Source organism: Myiozetetes cayanensis, unplaced genomic scaffold, assembly GCF_022539395.1.
Source record: "Myiozetetes cayanensis isolate MyiCay16 unplaced genomic scaffold, myiCay2020 scf10, whole genome shotgun sequence".
NCBI classification, from domain to species: Eukaryota; Metazoa; Chordata; class Aves; order Passeriformes; family Tyrannidae; genus Myiozetetes; species Myiozetetes cayanensis.
This window is the reverse complement of record NW_026086605.1, coordinates 15,258,128-15,275,284: the sequence shown is the minus strand read 5'-3', so window position 1 is coordinate 15,275,284 and position 17,157 is coordinate 15,258,128. Positions and strand designations below refer to the sequence as shown.

The window sequence follows — 17,157 nt, the reverse complement described above, 5'->3', positions numbered from 1 at the left end:
GCTTAATAAATAAATATGCAATAGGAAATAAAGCACATTCTCTGTTATTTGGGAAACTTAAATTCTCTTTTCAATACTCCTATTTCATCAGCCTGGAGATGCACTGATTTACTAATGGCAGCATTACTACAGTGGTTTCTAGAACTAACCATGGATCCTGTTCTCATTAAATTCAGTCCTACATAATACTGAACAGCAAAAGATCTCAGACACAAGATCTCATTTTCTCTGCACTGTGTTCAGCACAATATGTGTAATTTTGTCATCAGAGTTTGAGGGTGAATAAGGAAGTTTTGCACATCCCCATAAGGAACCTCTTCTAAGCATAAAGAGCAGCACAGAGGTTTCTCTATCTGCAAACACAACAGTATGACAAGGATTGCACTACAAACCATTGGGCTTTGAAACTGAACAAGCTGATAGGTAGGGTGAGGAGAGGCTCGGAAAGAAAAGATTAACTGCGTCTTCAATGGTCAACAAAAAAAAGTCAACAAAAACAAACAAACAAAAGTTCATCAAAGCAATGAGCCAGTAATTATGTTTACCTCTCCTAGAACCATCTAGCTAGGTGACATAATGGCATTTGCCACAATAGCAAAATAAAGGGATGTTTCACTAGTCAAGAGGCAAAACTATGAGAGTTTCATCTGTGCAAATGGACCAAAGAGGCTCAATTTAGAGTTTATGTGGAAAAAAATAAAAACTGCAATCTTTTAAGACAGATTCAATATCAAATTCCAGTTACAATAAGGACTTAATAGAATTTCTTTTGAGTCAAGCTTCAAGGCTGAACTTCACTGCAGATAATTATCAGCAGTGATATCTACAGTATAAACCTCCAAAACCATATTTGTCTTGTGGTTGTTTGGGAAGTAAATTAGAGGCAATGATCTCATGTCAGAGAAAGTTATGCAATAAAGACAAAGGAAAAAAAAAAAAAAAGAAAAAAGAATAAAAGGCCTATGAACGTTCAGTGGCTCCCATCTTCAATGGATGCCTAGGTGAAGATAAAACATTAAATAAAGATAAAGCAAGACTACCATCAGCAAGCCTTTCTATTTTCAGTGCTCGGACAATAAGTTATTTACTTCACAGAAACCTTGTATTTCCCAAATGATCACACTGTCTTGACCTTAGTTATTCAAGCTGCTATTGCAGCAAAGCAAGGCCTTTGTAGAGAACAAAGCACTGAAAACACTGAGACATGCAGTTGACTAGTTTGCATCCCCAAAGCCACACAAAACCAAAGTTTTTGCTGTGGGGAAAAAAACCCATCTTTTTAAGAATAACACAGGAGGTTCTGGCAATCTGAATCTTCTGGCACTACTTCAATACTTTGGACCACTGAAAGTTGGTTCACTCAAATGTGGTACATATCAGAGATGCTGATGCCTCTTTTGCCTCTTTCAGCAAAAGACAGTTGTATGAAAGTGTTTAGTTTTACTACTGTTTAAAAACTGTGAAAAATGAACAGGTCAGACAAACATGCTTAATTATTTACTTTAGTTCTCATTTTCCCCTTATAGTTTCTTCAGCAAGTATAAAACAGCCCAGTAGCATTTAACTAAGCAGAGATATTAACAGAGAGCAAGTAGAGAAAGCAAATTAATGGGCCACAGACAACCTCTCAAAAAATTTAAATTAAACATTAAGGAGTGTGAAACAAAGAAAAATTCTAGTAGAGAAAGGAATTTGAAACATATCCTCAGCAATTCCTACTGTTCAGCTCAGGCAGATTCTGCTTCACATATTGGCAAAAAACCACATGCATCAGACACCAACCTCATTCCTTATATTAGGTACAATGATGAAAAATGCACTAAATGACTAAGCAGCTGGGAGTTCAGTACAACAGCATTCACAGTTTTCTGACACCTAAGTCTTTTTGCCATGATATTTCACACAAACTTCGAATCCATCTATTCCAGAAACACAGAAAATGTGGCAAACACGATTCATTAAATTCATCACATTTGAAGAAAAACACTGGGTTGTCTGAGTAAGCTCTCTGAGTACTCTTCAAAGCAGCCCTTTTTTATTAACTTCTCTAATCACCAGGTGATAGGTCGCGCTCATTCTCTAAACAAAAATACTGAAACTATTTATGTTTCCGGAATAACTAACTAGATGGGACTGGTGGAAACCCACAATGAAAGTATCTATTGACCAAGTATGAAAAATGGGCCCAGGTCTTTCTCATACATAAGACTTGACCCTCAGCTTTCTCTCCCATTCTGAGGAAAGACTTTAAAGACTTAAGTTAATGTGTAAAAATGAGGCCATTACCACCTTCCTTCTATGTCTTGCATGGGCGAGTCTGAGAGGGCCTGCTGCACTGAATACTACAGAGGGCAGAAGAGCCAAACTGCTGAGCCATTCGGTGACTTAGGGAAGCTGAAAAGGACTTTGCATTTTCAAACTCACTTTTAAATCCTGATTCAGCTTAGATTCTTGACGTAGCAAATAAGAAAGTTTGCAAGATCTGGTGTGGGAAATGAGCAGCTCACGTATGGTTCACCAAACTTTTAATTCAACAAAAGAGGAAGAAAACTCAAAGCATTTTGCCTAAATATTCCCTAGGGAGTAAGAAACACACATCATGTGGAAAGATACAAAGATGAGAAGGAGCAATAAAAAGCAAGAGCAAACCCAGTAATAAATCCAGACAAACGTGGTGACAAGAACAGGGTTTAGCTACAGGTTATTGGGCAGAACAACTGAACAAACAGATGTAACAGTTTGGTGGTTTGGGCTTTTTTTTTAAATTTCTCAGTGTCAAAGGCCTTTTTGCACAGGGCAGCAATATGCAGCTGTACCAAAAACTGGTTGGTAGCTTCTGGAAACAGCTGTGTCCATGTAAATTTCCCTTCACCGAGCGCGACAAGGACACGTACTCGCCGACTGCAGCATTAGCCCACGGCTATGACAGCAGTGACGAGACATCCCGCATTCGAGGACCGTGACTTTGCTGTTGTATGGGGAAGGTGCACAGGGATGGGCCAAGCCCAAGTTGCTGGCTGGGACCGGCGGGCAGGGGCGGCGAGGAGCCGGCGGGGGCACACGGGGAGCTCACGGCGCTGCAGCCGCGGTCCGGCCGCTCCCCCGGCCCGGCCGCCGCACCACAGGTGAGCGCAAGGGCGGCGGCTCCGTCCCCGCACCTGCCTCACTCACCTCATCCTCCAGCAGCGTCGGCAGAGGCTCGAAATCGTAGCAGTTCGCCGCCTCCTCCTCCTCCTCCTCATAAAACACGTCCTCTGCGGCGTCAAGAGCCTCCATCCCGCCGGGCGAGGGAGCAGAGGCTTCACCTCCGCAGCCTCCCTGTGCGCCCGGAGCACGGCCCTCGGCCCATTCCCCTCAGCCGCCCGCAAGCTGCCCCCGGCCGCGACCCCCGCGGCACCGCCCGCCCGCTTTAACCCCTTCGCGGGCCGGGCCCGACCGCGGGGCGCCCCCGCCCCTCCCGCGCCGCCGCTCAAGCCGCGGGCCGGGGCAGCGCTGCCATGGCAACGGCCGCCGCTGCCTCGCCCGCGCGGCCTCACTGCGGCGCCGCCCGCCCTCCTGCGGCGCCGCCCGCGCCGCGCCCCGGGCGGCCCCGGCAGCCACGGCGGGGTGGCCGCAGAGCGCGGCGTGTCCTCCCGGCCCGTCTGCCCCGCTGGCGGGGAGCCGCTGACAGCAGTAAGGCGGTGGCGTGGCTGTGCGCCCTGGGGAGCGCGCCCGCCGCAGTGCCGGCGCTGAGCGATCGCCTCCCCGTCTGCCCGAGCCCCCCGGGCCCGCGTTACCGCCGCCGGCTCTGCAAACCGCTGGGTTTACTGAATAAACCGGTGTTTAGAATTAGGTGAACAAATATTTGCATGATCATGGCATAACTACTGACGCAGTTCGAACCATAACAACCGCAAACAAAACCAAGACGGTATCATCAGCTTTCTGTTCATCAGTTGTGGCCCATTTTTGCAGTCAACAGGGCCTAGGGTGCCTCAAGTGACTTCCTTAAGACTCCCCCTTGAAATCAAAGGTTCAAGATCAAGGGATTCCTTCAAAACCACCACCTGCATAAGCCAGTTTTTATTTCAAGTAAACCTCATTGGAAAGCTCAGGTTGTTTTGAGTAAAGAGGCCTGGGAATAGGAATTGGCATTCAATAATGGACAGGTAACCCCTGAGCAGGTGTCTCCTGATTTAACTTGAAGCCACATCAGAATCTTCCATCTCCATTGTAAACAATGGTGGATGGTGAGAATATATTCTTTTCTCCTGTAATTAAATTTTAGAACTACAGGTACTTGGAAAATAATGGTGCCAATTTCATTATTCTGCTTTCATGTATTCCTATAATTCTATGTCAAAATGAAGTATATTAATTAATCTCTGCACGGTATATCAAGCAAAGCAAGAGCTTTATATTTTGTTCTTTCATGTAGTACTCTCTGAAAAAGATTAATACTCTATTAAAATATATATTAACAAACACTGTGAAACAAACAAAGATACTTTGATTAACTGCCCCATAAAAGTCATCCTGCAGTTGTAAGATTTCTCCCCGTTAAACATTATTTGGATACATTCCACAGTTATGGCATACTACTGAATAAAAACCAAACCCAGGCAGATTGGAGTCTTTCATATATATATGCTGTCTTATTACTAACATTTTTGAATGGATATGAACTATATATATATATATATACTTATAATTTGGTAACTCAGGCTTTTAGTTGTAAACAAATACTAAAGCATGGAAAACTGAGTGCTTGGTGCTTCTGAAAAAAAAAGAAGCCCAGCATGACTTCAATAACAGTATTATTATAAAATGTTTCTTAAACTGTATTTCACCAGCATATTTGGCAAAATGTTTTCTTCAGGAAACACAATCTACCCAAGAAGAATCCTGAATTCTGGACTCTTGTGTATTGGACCCATAACTGCATTGTAAAGAAAAGAAAGGAGAAAAATTTTTCTGGTGCCTAAATCAGGCCTAATATCTACACTTACCCTCAAATACATCTTAGGCAGCTCTCCATTGCAATCACCACTTGAACATTCACAAATATTTCTGAAAAAAAGGTTTTAAGTTAAACCTATGGAAGCTGCACAGAAATTCATATGCTAATTTTGAAAGAATCAGTATTTTTTGTTGACCAAGAGAAATTCCCTTGCCAGTAAATGAGTGATAGGGCATTTCCCTGTGAGGTTAGCAGACTCAGATTCAGACACATACCTTGCATTATTTGGACCTTGAATCTAGGCTTGAGTAGATTTTGTCAGAGTAAGTGACTGACAAGTGATTTGAGATCTATCTCCCTGTAGATGTGGTTAACTTGCTCTACTGAAGAACTATTTATACAAAGTGGAAATTGTACAAAATGGGAAACAAATGAAACACAGCATTGCTCTGTAAACAAAAACTTGTAGTAGACTTACCTTATCACAAAGGCCTTGACGGACAGGAAAAGACAGTCAATGGAACTGATATGGTTTGGAAGATTTTTTCCAGAAAAATTGCTATTCTAAACCTGTGCTCACATCAATAATTGTGTTGTTTTGATTTCCTCATTGCTCCCACAGTTGAGGCAACTGTCAGAAAAGACATTGCAACTTGTTTAATACATTCATGTAGTAATACGCTAGAACATTCTTATTAACATCTGCAATTAGTCATGGCCCACGGGAACTGCTGGAGGACATGCAACACTACACAGTTCAGCATTAGAAAAAACCCCACATGTAGATGAAGCTGTCAGTTTTTCTGCAGCCATATTTTCTGTTCTTTCCACAATGTTGCTTAAGGAAGTGTAAGTTCTTAGGAGGTCTTCATAGAGTATAGGTAGGCATTTTTTGAAACATGTTTTGATGGATAGGTGAGTGCCTGTGGAGATTAACTTCTGAGTCTGAGGTTGGTGAATATGCAGGTGAATATCATATTGAACACAGAAATATATAGAAGAGAAATCAGATTCTCAAAGGTGGGGGTTCTCGAAAGTCAGAAATAAAAACCTTATTTTGCACTAATTGTATTCTGTAGCCTAAAAAGAAAAAGAAATGTTAGCACAGATTAAAGGAATATTATTTTAGTAAAGGATATTTGAAATAGGTTGGAAGTACCCCTTTGAAACTGTGGAAGTACCAGAGAGAGGTTTCCTTTGACAGTGATCAAGTTTTGGATATGAACTGAGATCTTAGCACCAGTAACACCAGGAAATCACAATTATTATTGGGGTTTTTTGCTTCTTAATTGTAGATTAGAGAAGAAAAGCTACTAAGCAATGATAAACTCCAAATACAGTGTAGATATTATATGTGAGAAAATTCTTGACCAAAAAGTCATTCAGTCAACGTGGAGTTTGGTGGTTTAGACTATGATCACAGACAACGTAAAGGAAATGATCAAATACATCTGATTTCAGTCCTCTTACAGTTTGAGTGTGCTTCCCTTAAGCTGGATCTCATTCATAGGAAATGCATTAGAGTTAGGGCAGTTTGCAATTTTCACATAAGGCGTGTTTGCAGAAAAATAGCTGACTTGATTTCTGTCTCTGACAGCAGCTGATAGTATGTTACTACCTTGTTCCTACTCTCTCCTCTCTAGACATCTGCTGTGTTCTCACAGCCTCCAAAGAGCCAGTTCAGATTTTCCCTAAGGCAGTTGTAATGTCTACTGGTTCAAGAGACACTGGAGTATTTTTCTTTAATGAATTTGCTCATTCACTTTTTGAGTCTGAATGCATTTACTATCCACCATGTCCTATTACAAAATTCCTTGGCTGACCCGCACATTGTATAAAGCAAATTCTTTGTTTCATTTGAGACTCACAACTTCTTGTATTTGCAAAGGTAATGGATAGATTCCTTATTTGTCATCTTACCATCATTTATGATACTACAGAGTTTTCATATCTCCCCTAGTTTCATCTTTTTAGGTTGTAAGGCCCTGTTCTAGTTGTTCATTCACAGAATAGAAACTATTCCATAACTTTGATCATGCTTTAGCACTTCTCAGTATATTAGCTAACTGTGTCATTATGTAATTAAAAATTGTGAAAAAAAGAGGAAGGAAGGAAGAAAGGAAAGGAGGGAGAAGAGAGGAAAGGAATAAGGAAAGAAGGAAGCCATTTTTGAAAATAATCCATTAATGACATGCAAAATTAAAGAAAGTACTTCTCTTAACCATGGTTTACTACTTTAGTTATGAGCCTCGTGCTTTTATTTCCAGGCAGCTGTATTCATGGGATATTGTAAATAATAATTCAGTGGGAACTTGCCACAGAGAATACATTCATGAGAATTCAGGAAGTGACTGCCAGCACCCCGTCTCTGCAACATAATCTAAATACAAGCTACAAGAGAAAGGAGATTGTACATGGTACTACTGTTACAGCACTTTGTGCCACTAGAGATGTCTTTCATGTTCTTTTGTAGGTTTATCTTTTTCATTATAGCACTTTGCTTATTCTTTTTAATAGATTATATAATCATAATTGACTATTATAATTTGGAGTACCAGTCTTGTAGATGAAAGGTACACATTTGTAACAGTATAATTAGATTGTACATTCTCCTTTTAAAAGTTTTCATTTAATGGCAATTTGCCTGAAGGTTCTCATTTTAATTTAGTTTGGGTGAAACTGAGGGAACTGTAAGATTGCTGTATAAAGAATTGGGTTTTGTGTGTGTATGACATATACTTTTCAATTGTTTGGGTTCTGTTAATCAGGGATCTCTTTAATGCTATGGCCTTTAATACTTTTACAATCTATGAAACTACTGTTTTTCCTTTAGCAGTTGCGTGTATTTAAAGACAAGCTTTCTGACAGTTGCCAACTGCTGCTGCCTTTGTGGCAGTGGCAAGAAACCATTGTAACAAAAAGCAGATTGTGTTGCTGCTACTGAAAAATCTGAAAGAGTTAAAATACTGCAATTTTTAAACCAGCCCTATTGCTGCTACAACTCATATAGGTGCATAAATCTGCTTGACTGAAGTGGTAGATTACTTTGTATTGCAGGTACTTAAGAATCTTACAAAGGCAATAGGGGTGCATTATCAGAAAATTATATGCATAGACTTCTTACTGTATGGGGAAACCTATACAGAGGTTTCTGTATAGGTTTTTTTACTATTTTTTTTACTATTCAACCCCTTTTCATGGGGTTGAATGGTAAAAGTGTAAACTTCAGAATCATCAATCACAGTCTTCGGTCATTATAGGCATTTGTGTCATCATTCTTTTCCTAGAAATAATCAAACTCCACTTGTTCCTACATGTTAGGAACTTTCTAACTTCCAGCCTTTACTTACACTCATTCACTTTTGCCCCAACGTTGTCTTTTAATCTCAGTTCTATTTCTTTACTGATAACCATTTCATGTATCTATCTGTTCCATTGCCTTTGACTTTGTTTTCATCTTTTCCTAACTGCATTTTCTTAAATCTGTGTTCTAGTCATGATTACTTTTCTACTACACTCTACCTTTATTGTATTTAAAATACTGATAAACTTTAATTTCATCATTTTCTCAGGTGCTTAGGAGACCTGACCTTATTAATAGAGTCCTATCTATAGAAATACCTTGAGGTATTTCTTTAGGCATTTGCCTTTTTTTTCATCTTCATAATTTCTCACATGTCCACTGTCTAAAGACTGGTTTAATTGCATCTTTGAATAGTAGTTTCATTTGTTTTCATGACATAAAAGTTTGCAAGACTATAAAAGGATTCTTCACCATTCTTTTCCTCAAGACATCTTTCAGCCATCTAATAAATTTCCATCTGAACTGCAGCTGCATCTCCAGTTCCTGTTTTCTTTCTACATGAACTCTACTGCATGGCACTGCAGGCATAGATAGCTCCCATCAGGAGCTACTTTAGGATAACATGCTTTTCATTTAGGCACCTCCATGTTCTTTGTCATTCTTTAAATATCTTATGCTGTTGCAGTTGTATATTACCTTCCTCTACTAGCTGAAATGCAGAGATAAGACAGCAGAAGCAAAGATTTGGTCCCAATTGAAGTCAATAGCAAAACTGTCACAGCATAATTTCATTTGAAGAGAACTCATTGGGATGCAAGATCAAAGACCAGAATTGTTTTTATTTGTATGCAAATGGAAAAATAACCTAGTGGTGATCCAATATGCAAACACACATCTTTCTTTTCACTACTGGAAAATTAGGACTAGAGGAGATATTAGGTCCAAAGTGAATCCAGTGCTAAGTCTGGTATTTATGAATTTCTGAGCCATTGTCTCATTAATTCAGTTAGTTTATTAGGTTTATCATAGGCAGTATCTATCTAGAAATACCTGTGTGTGTATTTACACATATGGGATTCTTGTTATTGTTATCACTCTGGAGTGTTATGTGACTTCCTTTATCTCACTGTCTCACAATAAGCCTGTATTGCAAGGTTGAGACCACTGTGCTTATTTCACATGGTGAAGTAAGGCATCATGAAAATGAATCACTTCCAGCATTACTCAGGAGTCTCATATCAACTGGAAATTTAAGCCATAAACCTGCAAAGCCAAATTTATGCAATAATTGCAGAACATCCTGCAATTGATTCTGAACAGCTTTAGTTTTGACATTATACCATTGCCTTCATAACACAATATTGTCTTCATAACACCTATTGGTCCCCTTGCTCTTTTAATTCATTTTAGTGGTGTTCATTTGAAAACACAAGAAAAAGTTGCACAGGAGATAATTTTAAAAGATAATGTGCATAATAAAGTCCAATATGATGCCTGTGGCACTTTAACACTGGAAAATAAGCTGCAAGGTAGTACTAACCATCCTTCAGAGAAACATCTCAGAATGATTAAATAAAACTTATATTCATATTAAAGAAACATAAAAATTAACTATGTGCATGCAGAATTCTAACCCTGAGATTGCTTATATCTCTGACATTTGGCTATTTCCTTAAGCTTTCCTCTAGACATTTATGAGATCATTATGAGCTGCTCATAATGGAAAGGAAAACACTGACAGGACAAAGTATTCTTCCATCCATGGGGCATCAAATCAAACTGAGTTGTTTAAATTCTTCTTGAAGTTAACTAGCCAGCAGGAAAAGCCCATCCTGAAGACCTAAAATCTCCAAAACAATCACTTGTTGTCCCCAACAGCTGATACATAATCTGCAAGTCGTTCTGTTCCTTTCCCCAGAGACATGACCATGGCTGTCCTGGGAGTCTTTCTCAATAAAACATAAAGACAAACTAGACCATACATAGCACATTCTACTAGTGACAGAGGCAATATACAATATTTACAATTTAATCTTTTTGATTTACTATGACTACTTGGCTCCAGTGAGGATTTAGCTACTGTGTTTCACACTTGGGTCGCTGCAGTCCTTTCTTTCTGACACTGAATTGGAAAGGCATTCAGAAATTCCACCTGTGCAAGACAAAACAACACAGATCTCCTGGGAGCATACCAGGTGCTGTTCTCCATATTCCTTACAGGCCCTCCAAAATAAAAGCATTGCTAATCCAGCAACCTGTTCTCCATTCTCACCCTAGGAAAACAACTACTCTCCATGGAAGCCCAAGAGCTGCAGTACTTCACTGTGAAGCACTCCGGAGCTGAGATCAGACTGTTCTTGGCAGAGAGCCCTGTGTTATGTTACTTTGTGCCAGAGCTGATTAGAATGAGTCTGATCCCAATCAATTTCAGATCACAATGCTGAACTCGATCTTTCTGCCAAGCCCTTCAATTGGTAACAAAGATAGTCAGAGGAACTTTTAAAGGTATAGATCATCCAATGAAGTCACTTGACCTCAGAAGAGCAGAGGTTTTTTACATACAAACTGAGGCAAATCTCATCCAGGGTATCAGAAAATGTTCGTTGAAAAACACAGCAGGAGCCAGACTGAAGCCATTAAAAATGCAGATTTAATTTCTTAAATAGTTCCAGAGAGATTTTTATTTTTCACATGATAGCCACAACTTTAGAGGAGAAGGGCATTTGCTAAGGGTGACCTCTGCTAAAACAGCTTGCAAATGCTGTGAGTAGGGTGCAACCCTGGCAGATGGAAGTATTCCTTTGTGCAGGGAGGCTTTGAGTTTGAACTCTGATGCCACACACAGATGAGTGCACTTTTTGTATTCTGAGACAAGAACCCAACACTTCTATATCCAGTCACCCTAAATTAAGACTCTTTTCTAACTTCTCAATTCAGCTACTGTAGTGAAAAGAACTCAATTATTTGTACTACCTGAGTCCCAATTTTGTAATTGTTGCCTAGATAATTTATTGATGGATGCGTAAGTAATACCTACGTATTGTGCCACTGGGGACTCCTTTATACTGGGAAATGCTCCTCTGAAGAGAAGCAGTCAATAATCAGAATCTAGCTGTAAAACTTACATATACAACTGGAAAACATAGCTGAGACTGAATTTTGTACATTGCACATACAGATTAGCAGGAGGAGGGAAACTCTTACCAGAAAAGCTCCTCTTACCAAGAAAGCTCATCAGGACAAGGGAGAAAATATCCCTTCAAACTTCACATGATATAAGCCCTGAGGAATTAAGATGCAGTCTATTTTACGGGACTCTAGATTTTTAAACTTTTTAAGAACTAATTCCAGGTCAGAGGTGACTGATTAGCAAATACTGTTAAAGACATGATCATTAGCTATATGTTAGTGAAGCTCAAAATAGTGTTTAATGAGACAGGAAGAAAGATAAATTTCTGAGTTCAGCTCCAAGTCTATAATAGATACAGCAAGTATGTATTTGAAACATTTGGCATTAATTAGGCATCATTGGTTACCTCCTGGATGAAGGCAAAGCCATCTTGGGCATCATAAAATCTATGAACTGTAGTATATGTCTTCTGACTTAGATAATCCAAATGAATCAACTGGGCAAAACTCTCTTCCAAACCTTTAGAGCTATTGATTCATCTGAATCTATAACATTTTAGTAAATTTAAAGTCTTAATAAAGATAATTTATTTATATTAAAGAAAAAAGAGAAAAGACTGTGTATAGCAAGCAGTTACGTAGAAGAATAACCCATAAAGAAACTCTTATAGCACACAGGGAGAAGCAGAAAGAGCACAAGGTAGTGCCAATGCTCCATCCAGTATTGCATAGGATTTAAGTTTTGGTCTTTTGCATTCGTGTCTGCATGAACACACCTTTCAAGAGGCATCAAAGAGCCAGCTACTTGTTTATCAGAGGTAATACATCCCAATTTTCATCTGCTTCGCAGGGACAGGTAAATTATTTCACTTCAACTTCTTGAAATAAACCCCTCTTATTTGTAGGAGCATAGCCAAGAAAAATGGTTAAAACAAATGAAAAAAGCTCATCTGCATGCAGGCTTCCCTAGCTAGACTTCCTTAATTCTGGTCGCTCCTTACTACTTCATGGAATAAGGGGAAAACTCTTCACATCATGACTTCTCCCCTAATACCCTTTTGAGACCTCTTCCACTTGGGACATAAAAACAGAATACCAGATTCACGTACATGTTCAAGATAATAAATTCCACTTGTCCTAATGCCTTCTCGGTCCCCCAGACATAAGCAGTTGTCAGGTTGGCACATATCAGTGGAATGGCTTTTTTCCTACCTTGTGCAAAGGCTGGATATGACCAGAGGACTTGGCCTCCAGGAATATCCTCTTGAAGTTGGAACATCTGTGGGACTGCTCTGACCAGTGTGAAGCAAAACTACTGGACATTTTGTTTGGTATGGAGGAGAGTCTTCAAGCGCTACAGAACCAACACAGAAACATCAGGTCATCAAGTATTCCTATGGCTTATTCTGGCCTAGGCTTGGGGCAGAACAAAGTAAAACTTAGCAGCAGTCTGGTGTGCCAGTTCCCCTTGGCTGTGCCAGACACACCTCAGCTGCAGTCGACAACCTGGCATGGAGGCTCAATTAATCAAGAGAGGTTATATAACAAGCACAGACTTTCAGGCAGAAAAATTCAAACGTATCTGCACACAAAGCCCTCATTGTCCAATCTGGTCACTTCTGTTCTGCACCAGCTGCTTCTGTGAACAATTTTTCAGCTTATACTCAAACAGTATCTGTCCTTGATCATTTAATAAGTATTTAAAGCTGTGTCTGTGATGTTATTGATCCTACTTGTTCCTCCAGCATGTGTTTCCAATGGAAAATCCAGCAGAGAGGGAAAATGCAGAATACTTTCTCAGCATCTTCAAGAAGAAAAAGATGCATTTTTTTCCTTTCTGATTTTATAGTTTGTTGTATAATAGCAATAATCTCTTTTGCTTTCATATACTTGCAATAAATGGCTTTTGAGATCGATTAAATGTCTGAGCTTCACTTTGGCTATTAATCATTCTTAGTAGCCTTTTATTGGTTCGTATATTACAAATAACAGAAATTATTCCTTAAACCTACCCAGATAGATGAGGACTGCAAATTTCAGACCTAACTCTGACAGATAGATTCACTGATGGCAATTCCTGTGTTGTCTTTTATAACAGTAAGTAATAATAACAGCACTATGCCTTTCACCTGCAGATTTCAGGCTCCACTATACAATGCATTATGGAAAAATGAACCTTGCTTCTGTAGTTGAAGAAGTGGAGAAGGTGAGGATATAGGTAAAGAAATATCTGTGAAGATCTCTCACCATTTTTTTCCTCATTATCTGAGAAAGCAATATTTGTAATCTGGCAGAGTTTGTATTACCTGCTCTTGGTGCCATCCTGCTAGCAACACTCCTTTGGAGCCAACCCTCTGGCTGCAGTTATGGGAGCATACCCTTACTGCCCTGGCAGAGAAGCAGTGTTGCTGTTCCTGGTCAACATCAGCAAGACTGGGGTGAAACAAATATTCACTCAACAAACTTGCTCCACATGTTTCCTAATCTGACCAGTTTTCAGTCCCTCTCTTTGCTCCCTACCCTCTTTCTTTTTAGGGTCTAATCATGTTTTTGGGGTAATTATGAAGTAAAAATGGACAGTGGCATCAAAGTAGAGAAATTCCCTATATGTTCAGTTTGGGAGAGTACATTGTAACCCTGAGAATAATAGTATGTGTCTTTCAAAAAGAGTGAATTACCATGGAATTGAGCACAGTTCTATTCTCTTGTTTTAGAGTCTTCTGCATTGTCATATATCAGCCTCTTAGATGCCTCTGTTTTGAGGCAGAGGCCTTTGATCCTTTGTCCTTCATTCCTATAAAAATACAGAACCTATTTCTCAGTTCACTGGAATTCCATATTTGTTTACTCAGGTGGTGATATCAGTATAATTTCTTTGCCTACACAAGGAATTTACCAAGTCTGGTAAGAAACCATCATCATGACTCCCTTGGCAATGACCTCTTTGAATGCAAGCATCAGTTGCCAAGGAGCAACCAGGGTGTTCTCACAACATGGACACAAAACATCTTACTGCTGCCATGGGCTGTGTGAGGTTGAGCTGTGCATGAATCCCAGCTGTCTGAGAATAGATGTTGTTGGGAGCTCAAAGAAAGAACCCAAGGCATCTTGTTTCTCCTATACATTGCATCAGGATAAGGGCAGATGGTCAATAGGTCAGAATTCTAGGTCCACCAGCAACAGTGGCAGTACTGGGGTGTGTACAATAATATCAGTTTGATAGCACTGCTAATATATACCTTCCAATCCTAAAGATTTGCAATCAAATATAATGAAAATGGGATGTTCACTCACCTACTTTTCTGCAAGATACATCAAGTCAAAGTGAAACTGGGCTTGGATATCACAAGTCTTTTTTCTGGGCCTCAGACAGCATGAAAAGAAACAAAGGGAAAAGCAGTTTTAATGGTTTGACAGCGTTTTTATAACAGTCTCAGTGACTGGCTGCATTTTTTGTTTGTTTGGTAACTAAAGGACAGACTTCAATTTCTTCTGCCAAGTCTACTCTCGGTACACTGCTTTTCAACATTACATTATCTTCAACATTGCATCATGGTTTTAAAGCTTTATCCAGATTAGCTACCTAAATACCCAGAGTTTATTTTAATGTTTTCTGCAATTTAATAAGGATCCATCCTGCTGAGCCTAATTCTGCAGGCAAAATAGGTCTATACTATTAATGACAGCAATTTTATATTATTGTAGCACACAGTTGCAACAGGCACTGTGTGAAAAGAACAGCTGCATTAAAACTTCCCTGGGGTGCATCAGGCAGTCATGGGAGAGGATTGTCCCACTCTGCTCTTCACTGGTGTGGCCTCACCTTGAATATTGTGTGCAGTTTTGGTCACTGCAATGTAAGAAAGATATCAAGCTCTTAGAAAGCATCCAAAGGAGGGCAACGAAGGGGAAAGAGCCTTGAGGGGAAGCTGTATGAGGAGTGGCTGAGGGCACTTGATCTGTTCAGCCTGGAGAAGAGGAGACTGAGGGGAGACCTCACTGCAGTTACAAATTCCTCATGACAGGAAGCAGAGAGGCAGGCACTGATCTCTGTGGTGACCAGTGATAGGATCCGAGAGAATGGCCTGAAGTTGTGTCAGGGGAGGTTTAGGTTGGATATTAGAGAAAGGTTCTTCACCCAGAGGGTGGCTGGGTGCTGGAAAAGGCTCTTCAGAGAAGTGGTCACAGCACCAAGCCTGCCAAGGTTCAAGAAGTGTTTGGACAATATTCTTGGGCACATGGTGTGACTCTTGGGGATAATCCTGTGCAGGGCTAAGTGTTGGACTCAATGATCATTGTAAGTCCCTTCCAACTCAGCGTATTCTGTGATTCTATGAAAACCTTTGTCATGTTGCATTTCCATTAGCCTTATATAAGACATTCTGCCACCTTCTAAATTACCTATGTCTTAACAGTGCCTTCTTATTCTACAGATTACTTCCTTTGAATATTAGGCACCATATTTTAATAAGGGAAGTAGAGATCATTTGCTCTTTACTTTAAAGATTGACAGAAAAGGATCAGAGAAGGGAGAACTGGTTTCTATTTCTTATGCATCACTGGCCAAATTGTTTCCACATTTCCAGTCTGATCTAAATTACACTTGTGTAACTACAGAGGATGACAGAAGAGATGCAGGTCTGAAACTGAGAGAGCTCCTGTAGAGAGAGCTCTTGGAACTTTCAAAAAGTAATACTGAGCTCCTCCCCCACCCTCCCTTAGTCTCCTACCCTACTTTTCACAAAGATCTTTGTTAGGGATATCTGAGGTGGTTGTTCATACAGCTCAACAAGGTCTTGCCAGGTCTCCTCAAAACTGGGTTAAGTTCAGATCCTTCATGTATCTGATGAATGCATATTAATCATATTAATGAAAGAATATTTTACCTCCATCTACCTGAGGAGGGATATAAGGTCTCTTGCCCAAGTATAGAAATTGATGAACCATGTCAAAACAGAGATCCAGTTAGTTCAGTTAGTTATTCTGTCTCTGCCACTGGTCAATAGCTTATGTTTAAGTAAGCCTGTATGAACACAGCACTACAGACTGATCCTTCCCACTTTTAGAAATCAGCATTTTTACTGTGATTACAAAAAGACCCTTGTTAACTAGTGAACAGAGCACAGGAGTCCGGAAAGATGAGTTCTCTAAATGACTCTTCCCTTGAATTGCTTTGAACCCTCAGGCAATTCACAAAGGTTGTGACTCATTTACCAAGTCAGTATGAAAATATTCATCAGGCTTTGCATGTTGGTAGGGACTTGATGCCCTCAAAAAGCTTTGTGTCACTGCAGCATAGCTTGTGAGACAATAGCCATAAAATCTGCTACTGCCAATAAGGGAAAAATGTGTCATGAAAAGTGCCTTAGAAATACTCTGACATCTTGACAACCAAATAGACAAATGAGGTTGTTAACTTAGATCCAGGGAAATTTGCACAGAGTAGAAATAACAAAGACAAATTAGAATTATGTGGTCATATTAAAGTAACTTTTTTTGTTTATATTCTAATGAAAATATTAGAAGAGCTAATGAGCAGAGAACAATAGAATAAGCACCTTTCAAACAAATGTTCAACAAAAATTAGCAGAATTGGCAAAATGTAGACAAGGAAACTAGTTTTGTATTCATTTGAAACTCAAAGGCTTTCCTCCTACTTTTTATGTCCAAAATTCTTCACAGCATCTAGAGGGAGGATGCTATAAATTCTTTCTTACAAAAATGATAAGATTTATGAGTTTTTCTTTATTTGCAAATTGATTTCAGAAACCTCGAAGATATTCCA

At 39.7% G+C, this 17,157-nt stretch overlaps 1 protein-coding gene across 5 annotated transcripts in view; it reads right to left on the bottom strand.

Annotated features, from left to right (window-relative positions):
• KNDC1 (kinase non-catalytic C-lobe domain containing 1) overlaps positions 1–5,049 on the bottom strand; it is a 61,806-nt gene extending 56,757 nt beyond the window's left edge. For 2 of the 5 annotated variants that reach the window (XR_007631853.1, XR_007631855.1), the window contains exon 1: positions 3,172–3,380. Coding sequence is in view for 3 of the 5 variants with exons in the window: in XM_050338500.1 (XP_050194457.1) it covers positions 3,172–3,276 (105 nt within the window). In the remaining 2 variants the exon portion in view is untranslated. Of the gene's footprint in view, positions 1–3,171; positions 3,381–4,988 lie in introns of those variants that run through there. The other 3 variants (XM_050338500.1, XM_050338505.1, XM_050338512.1) reach the window with 2 other exon arrangements.
• Positions 5,050–17,157: the final 12,108 nt, after the last annotated feature.